The following is an 8,388-nucleotide window of genomic DNA, read 5'->3' as shown; positions in this document are numbered from 1 at the left end:
GTGGGAGGACATAGAGAGGCTGCAAAGAGATATAGACAAGTTCAGTGAGTGGGCAAGAAGATGGTAGATGGAGTATAATGTAGGGAAGTGTGAAGTTCTTCACTTTGGTCATAAGAATAGAAAAGTAGAATATTTGATAAAAGGTGTGAAACTTGTAACTGTTGGTGTTCAAAGAGACTTGAGTGTACTTGTCCAAGGAATACAGAAAGTTAGCATGCAGGTACAACAAGCAATTAGGAAGGCAAATGGCGTGTTGGCCTTTATTGCGAGGGGATTAGAATACAGCAATAAAGAAGTGAGTTACAATTGTACAGGATTTCGGTGAGACCACATCTGGAATACAGTGTGAAGTTTGAGTCTGCACACTTAAGAAAGGATATATGTGCATTGGAGGCGGTGCAGCAAATGTTCACTAAATTAGTCCCTGGGATGAGGGGATTGTCCTATGATGAGAGGCTGAGTAAATTGGGCCTATACTCTGGAGTTTAGAAGAATGAGAGGTGATCTCATTGAAACATACAAAATTCCAAAGGGGCTGGATAGGGGAGACACTGAGAGATTGTTTCTGCTGGTCAGAGAATCTAAAACATGGGGACACAGTCCCACGAAAAGGGGATGATCATTTAGGACTGAGATGAGGAGAAATTACTTCACTCAAAGGGTTGTGAAACTTTGGAATTTTCTACTCCAGAGGATTGTGGATGCTCCATCATTGAATACATGTAAAGCTGCGATAGACAGATTTTTGATCTCTCAGAGAATCAGGGGATAAGGCGAGCAGGCGGGAAAGTGGAATTGAAGCCTAAGATCATCCATGATGGTACTGAATGGCGGAGCAGGCTCCACGGGCCACATGATCTACTCCTGCTCCTATTGTGTGTGTTTTTATGTTCTGACTACTTCTGCTGTCGGTGATTGTGGAATTGATGTCTCTGCTCTCTGTGAGTGATACTGCACTTACTGTGTGTGAGGAGCTGGCTGCACTTCCCCTTGTGTCGAGGAATCACTACATTTATTCAGCTTCCTCAAGTGTTGCCTGTGGAAAGAAAAAGTATTAATTATAATTCAGGAAGAGATGTGGTGGAAGTTACAAGAGAGACCAAAACAATTTTTCAATGAATAATCATTGTGAACAATCACAAAGGAAACCCAGCAATACAAACAGAGTGTCTGATTCCACTGCAGTCCTGCAGCCCCCAGCTACTGCATACCAGGGGCTTTGGCCATTTTACAACAATTTAATAACATCCAGAAACAATCCACTGGGCCATGAATGGGACTGACCGACGGAGCAGGGACTTTTACACAGGTCAGATTTCCTGTTCCCGCTCCCATGGTCGAACCGTTCAAATGAAACCAAACAGCCGCTGTTTAAAATGTGTCCTTCACACTTCTCACCTGGTGCCAATAATAGATCCTCTTTGTGTAACTCCCCACATCCTGACTGTCCGCTTCTGTTTCCACACTTCACTGTCCAATAACAATAAACTGTGGGAACAGGCTATATCCCTCTCATTCCGCTGGCGCGGACATGATGGGCCGAATGGACTCATTCTGTGCCGGAAGTTTTCCACGTTTCTGGCTGAAGTGCTGCAGAAATCTGGGCCTGCGCTCCCCTCCCCCAGCACTGCCTGTGAGCGGAAGAAAATGGTTTAAAACAGCCGCGAATGGAGAGATCCCGGTCCTGGGGGAAGAGAGAAAACAGCAGCCTCCTTCCAGCAGCACATCGCTTTGGGAGCATGTCCGCAGAAAGACTCAGATATCAGCATCGAGTCCGGGGCAAGTTCAGGGGCAGGCGGAGTGGATCTGGAACTGGTCTCGGAACATGGAGTGAGTGGAGAGGCCATTCTCCGGTTGTGTGTGGACAAGGGGATGGAGACAGAATGGGAAGAAACTTATTGTAGTGGAGTGAAACAGTGACAATATTTGTGTTGCGGTGGTTCTTTTGCGGGTATCCATAATGATTATTATTTGAGAGATTAAATTCATTAAAACTCAATATCTTTGATCTCACCTGTATTTTAGTTACAAACATACTTTTGTTCAAACAGGCAAATGATTGAATGAACCAGAATAAATGGGCTATTTCCTCCACCCAAGTTACAAGGAAGAGTGTCATCAGCTCCTTCTCACACACAATACGTACATTATAACTCACAAAGCGCAGAGACACAGACAGGTCATCAGTTCCACAGTCTCAGACAGCAGAAATAGTTCCAGAGACACATTTTCAATCCATCAATCAAATAGAGCAGGAAAGACAGACGTTGTTTCCATGTCATCCCAACTCATTACCACTGACAGGTAGATACATAAATCCCAGTCCAACATCTCACCCACAATCAAATTATCAGTGTGTCAATCCCACAATAGTGCAACCTCAGCTACAAATTAAACACACAGAGAACTGACACGTTGTTCCTGTTTCAAAGTTACAGAATTAACCTCAATAATGTACTCTGAGATTCAAGTTAAATACCAGCCCAATATTTACACAGGTTATGAGTTTATTATCAGTATTAATTCCCATCATGTTTCCAGACATAAACATTAGACTCAAGTCCATAATCAGATTGAGAGATTCTGAAATATCGTATAACCTGAGATCCAAACTCAGATGCCAGTTTAAAACTCATCCGGATTGTGAAACTAAAAGATACATTATAAATTTGATCAGTATAGTCTGAGCTCTAAATTACATAGCAGTCCTGAAACCTCGTACAGTGGCAGATGGAAGATACTGTACAATTCCAGACTGAGCTCATTTTACATGCAAGTCCAAGATACTCACTCAGACTGAATGGCACTGATCAAATTGATCAGTACAGCCTGAGTTACACTTGCACACCAATCCTGTATCAGATTGTAGGATACATTATCTTTCACTATTGTGTTCACAGTGACAGATATTTAATACTAAGCAAAACCTCAAATATATTGTCTGCTTAAAACCTACCACATCAATGGCCTGTTGCTGTGCTGACATTTTATGGAGAATAAATCCAGACTTGCCATCAGTCCCAGGGACGGAAGATTATATAATGAATCCCACACTCACACAGAGTACCAGATACTGATAGATAGAGAGTGATGCTGAAACACATGCTCAGTGCCAGATGCTGAAAGATAGAGGTTGATTACTGCACTCACTCACAGTACTTCAGCCTGAGTCATCTAAAGCAACCTAACACACAAAAAATAGCAGTGAGAGAGTAAGAAAGAGTTCAAAACTCACATAGAGTACCAGACACTGATAGATACAAACTGAATACGACACACACATGGATATCGGATTGGCGAACTCACAGGAAACAGAGAGTGGGGACAAATGGGGCATATTCAGATTGACAAACTGTAACTAATGGATTGTCACAGGGATCAGTGCTGGTGCCTCAACTATTTATGGTCTATATTAATAATTGCATGAAGGGACCGAGTGTACTGTTGCCAAATTTATGGATGGTACAAAGATAGGTAGGAAAGAAAGCTGTGAGGAGGACATAAAGTGTCTGCAAAGAGATATAGATAGGTTAAGTCAGTGGGCAAAAGTTTGGCAGATGGAGTATAATATAGGAAAATGTGAGATTGTCTACTTTGGCAGGAAGAATAGAAAAACAGAATATTACTTACATAGAGACAGACTGCAGAATGCTGCTGTACTGAGGGATCTGGGTGCCAGGTACATGAATTACAGAAAAGTTAGCATGAAGGTACAGCAAGTAATTAGGAATGCAAATGGAATGTTGGAATTTCTAGCAAGGGGAATGGGGTATAAAAGTAGGGAAGTTTTGCTGTAACTGTACAGGGCATTAGTGGCATCCCAACTAAAGTACTCCATACAGTTTTGGTCTCCTTACTTAAGGAGGGATATACTTGTATTGGAATCAGTTCAAAGAATGTTCACTAGGCTGATTCCTGGGATGAAGGGTTGACTTGTGAGAAAAAGTTGAGCAGATTGGGCCTCTACTCACTGGAGTTTAGAAGATTGAGAGGTGATCTTATTGAAACCTATAAGATTCTCAGTGGGCTGGACAGGTAGATGCTGGGAAGATGTTTCTCCTTGTGGGGGAATGTAGAATTATGGGCCACAGTTTCAAGATAAGAGGTCTCCCATTCAAGAAAGAGATGAGGAGGAATTTCTTCTGTCAGAGGGTTGCTCATCTTTGGAATTCTGTTCTCCAGAGGACTGTGGAGGCTGGGTCATTGAATATATTCAAGGCTGTGACAGACAGATTTTTTGATGTACAAGGGAGTCATTGGTCAATGGGCACAGGCAGGAAAGTGGAATTAAGGCCTCAATCAGAACAGGCATGATCTTATTGAATGGCAGAGCAGGATTTATGGGCCACATGGCCTTCTGGAAGCGATCCTGAGTGTCATTGTCGATATCTGCCCTTGGTGACAGGAGGTTCCCAAAGTATGAGCAGTGATCCACATTGTCCAGTGATTCGCCGTGGATCTTAATAGTCGGGGGCAGTGTCGGGGAGCAGGCTGGCAGAGGACCTTAGCTTTCCGGATGTTTTGCTTCAAGCCAATTCTTTCATACGCCTCCATGAATGCATCGATGAGGGTTTGAAGCTTGGCCTCTGAGTGTGCGCATATGCAAGCATTGTCAGCATACTGCAGCCCGATGACAGATGTTGGAGTGGCCTTGCTTCAGGACTGCAGGCAATGTAGTTTCAATAGTTTCCCACTCGTCCTGTAGAGTAGATCTGCTTACACGAACTAAAGAACAGCTGATGGGCTGAAAGAGTGCAGGAAATACAGCAACTTGCTGACAGCCACGACATGTGTGGATTCTTCAGCACCATCAAGACCATTTATGGCCCAAATTACCAAGGACCTACCCTACTGAGAGTAAAGAATGGAGTGACACTGATCAAGGTCAGAGAGGCAGTCAGCACTCGTTGGAAGTAGCACTTTGAAGATCTCCTCAATCGCAACTCAGTCCTTGATGCAAGTGCCACATTCCACAGCTTGTTACCCACCATGACGTCAGCACAATCCCAGCCCAACAGAAATTGAAAAGGCAATCTAACAGGTAAAAAAAAATGAAGGCCACCGGCATCGATGGAATTCTCTCTGAAAATCTAAAATACGACAGAGAAGAACACTTAACACAAATACATGGTCTCATTTCCTTCAGCTGGAAGGACGAGAGCACGCCAGGGATCTCTGAGATGCTGTCATTGTGATCATCACCAAAAATGGTGACAAGACCGACTGTGGTAATGACAGAGGGGTATCCCAGCTGTTCACTACAGAGAAGGTCATCACAAGAGTCCTTCTCAACTGTCTCTTCCCCGTGGCTGAAGATCTCCCACTGGAATCACAATGTGGATTCTGTCCATCAAGAGACACAGTGGACATGATCTTCACAGCAAGACAACTCCAAGAAAATGTAGGGAGCAGCAGCAACCTTTCTACCTGGTCTTCTCTGACCTGACAAAGGCCTTCGACTCTACCAACCAGGAGGGATTATGGAACGTCTTCCTCAAATTTGGCTGCCGGAAAAATTCGTCACCAACCTCCAACGACTGCATGATGACATGCAAGCTGAAATCCTTCCCAACGGACCTACCACTGACCCAATCCCAATGCAAACTGGGGTCAACTAAGTCTGTGTCATCGCACCAACGCTCTTTTCCATCTTCCTCGCCGCAACACTCCACCTCAACTCCTCACACTCAAACACAGCAACAGAGACTGACAGATACAGAATGGATGTCATACTCAAACCCAGTACCAGAGTCTGACAGATACAGTGGTGCAGTGGTTAGCACTGCAGCCTCACAGCTCCAGGGACCCGGGTTCGATTCTGGGTACTGCCTGTGCGGAGTTTGCAAGTTCTCCCTGTGACCGCGTGGGTTTTCGCCGGGTGCTCCGGTTTCCTCCCACCGCCAAAGACTTGCAGGTTGATAAGTAAATTGGTCATTGTAAATTGCTCCTAGTGTAGATTGGGATTACTGCAGGGCTAGTATAAATGGGTGATTGTTGGTCGGCACAGACTCGGTGGCCCGAAGGGCCTGTTTCAGTGCTATATTCTCGAAATAAATAAATACGGAATAAATCCATACAGCACCAGAGACTGAGAACTGCTGAATGACAGAACACATTCAAACACAGGAGCAGAGAATAAAAGAAATGGAATTAATTGCACACTCACATGCAATAGCAACGACACAGAATCATCAATAAGCGTCCTCTCAACAACATGCAGAACATTTCCAGAGAGCTTGACACAGGGAGCGGCTCTTTCAATGTAAACTGCAGCTGGAGAGAGTCTTTGTGAAACAGACTTCCTGGTTGCAGTCCGAATGTTTGTGATTGGCTGCAAAGTTTGAATGTGATTGGATGGTGAAGGACACCAATTATATTATTACAATATAAAATCATTGTGACATCACTCCCAATCACCCAATCACAATCTTTACTTTCCCCCATCCCTCATTAGCATAGAGCTGTGGGATTGTCTATTTAATCCGCACTCGGAGGGGGTTTGGTTTATTTCTGTGTCTGAAATTGAAACTGAAGATGGTTGAGGAGAAGAAGAAAGCAGCTGCTAAGAAGGGCGCCAAGAAAACTGTGAGTAAACCATCAGCAAAGGGCGGTAAGAGGCGGAGAAAGTCGAGGAAGGAGAGTTACTCCATCTACATCTACAAAGTGATGAAGCAGGTTCACCCCGACACCGGCATCTCTTCCAAGGCCATGAGCATCATGAACTCGTTTGTGAACGATATTTTCGGGCGCATCGCGGGTGAGGCTTCCCGCCTGGCCCATTACAACAAGCGCAGAACCATCAGCTCCCGGGAGATCCAGACCGCTGTGCGCCTGCTGCTGCCCGGGGAGCTGGCCAAGCACGCCGTGTCGGAAGGGACAAAGGCGGTGACCAAGTACACCAGCTCCAAGTAAAACTGCACAATGGACTGAAAAACATCCCAAACACAACGGCTCTTTTAAGAGCCACCCACAATCTCTCTGAAAAAGCTACATCATCTCTCTGGTTTTAATTTGTTTTGTTTTTTTATACGAAGAGTCTGGTACTTTCTATTTGCCTTTCTGATCTCTTTTAACCCCATGGATTCTGGGTGATTCAGTTTCACTGTCTGAGATCTTTGTTTCTCTACTTAATAATGCGGCGTAAATTAATTACTGATCACTGAGCCCATGTGCGCTTTGATCTCGGACTATTCTCCGTCCTTTTTGAAACAGTCTGTAAGCGGCGGCAGAAAGTCTCTCACAGCATTCTGGAAGCGGACACATTTCAGGTCAATCTTTGTCAAGATACCGCATCACTGATTCTAGATTGAACCTATTTGTGGGAGACAAAAGCGGAGAGAAGATTTTTACTGTCGAGTTGAAATGAGAGACTGAGGTTTCCTACAACAGCGGGGTTTCTAGTAAATGTACTTATTATTGAGGCCGAGCTTGAACAAGGGAAACAAGTGACTGAGAACTGATCTGTCAGCTTATTGACGAAATAGTACAATAGCGAAAATGAACGCGCACATGGGGTCAGTGATCAGTAATTAATTTACACGGCATTATTAAGTAGAGACACAAAGATCTCAACAGTGAAGATGAATCACCCAGAATCCATGGGGTTAAAACAGATATCACAAAGGCAATTAGAAAGTTCCAGACCCTTTGTATAAAAAAAAACAAATTGATACTATCGGGATGATGGTGTAGCTTTTTCAGAGAGATTGTGGGTGGCTCTTAAAAGAGCCGTTGTGTTTGGGATGTTTTTCAGTCCATTGTGCAGTTTTACTTGGAGCTGGTGTACTTGGTCACCGCCTTTGTCCCTTCCGACACAGCGTGCTTGGCCAGCTCCCCGGGCAGCAGCAGGCGCACGGCGGTCTGGATCTCCCGAGAGCTGATGGTGCTGCGTTTGTTGTAATGTGCCAGGCGGGAAGCCTCACCCGCGATGCGCTCGAAAATATCGTTCACAAACGAGTTCATGATGCTCATGGCCTTGGAGGAGATGCCGGTGTCGGGGTGAACCTGCTTCATCACTTTGTAGATGTAGATGGAGTAACTCTCCTTCCTCGACTTTCTCCGCCTTTTGCCTCCCTTTGCTGATGGTTTACTCACAGTTTTCTTGGCGCCCTTCTTAGCAGCTGCTTTCTTCTTCTCCTCAACCATCTTCAGTTTCAAATTCAAACACAGAAATAAACCAAACCCCTTCCGAGTGCGGATTAAATAGACAATCCCACAGCTCTATGCTAATGAGGGATGGGAGAAAGTAAAGATTGTGATTGGGTGATTGGGTGATTGGGAGTGATGTCAAAACGATTTTATATTGTAATTCTACAATTGGTCTCTTTCGCCATCCAATCAGAATAAATATTTGCAACCAATCACAAACACCCTTACTGCAATCTGTAA

The 8,388-nt window shown here is 44.5% G+C and overlaps 1 protein-coding gene across 1 annotated transcript; it reads right to left on the bottom strand.

The window, feature by feature from the left end:
* Window positions 1-7,696: 7,696 nt before the first annotated feature.
* LOC137350434 (histone H2B 1/2-like) lies at window positions 7,697-8,150 on the bottom strand. The gene has a single exon (XM_068015089.1). The coding sequence runs from the start codon at window positions 8,143-8,145 to the stop codon at window positions 7,768-7,770; it is 378 nt and encodes a 125-aa protein (XP_067871190.1). The 5' UTR covers window positions 8,146-8,150; the 3' UTR covers window positions 7,697-7,767.
* Between the last annotated feature and the right edge of the window lie 238 nt (window positions 8,151-8,388).

Source organism: Heterodontus francisci, chromosome 35, assembly GCF_036365525.1.
Source record: "Heterodontus francisci isolate sHetFra1 chromosome 35, sHetFra1.hap1, whole genome shotgun sequence".
NCBI classification, from domain to species: Eukaryota; Metazoa; Chordata; class Chondrichthyes; order Heterodontiformes; family Heterodontidae; genus Heterodontus; species Heterodontus francisci.
Note: the sequence above shows the minus strand (reverse complement) of the source record. Positions and strands in the feature narration are given on the sequence as shown.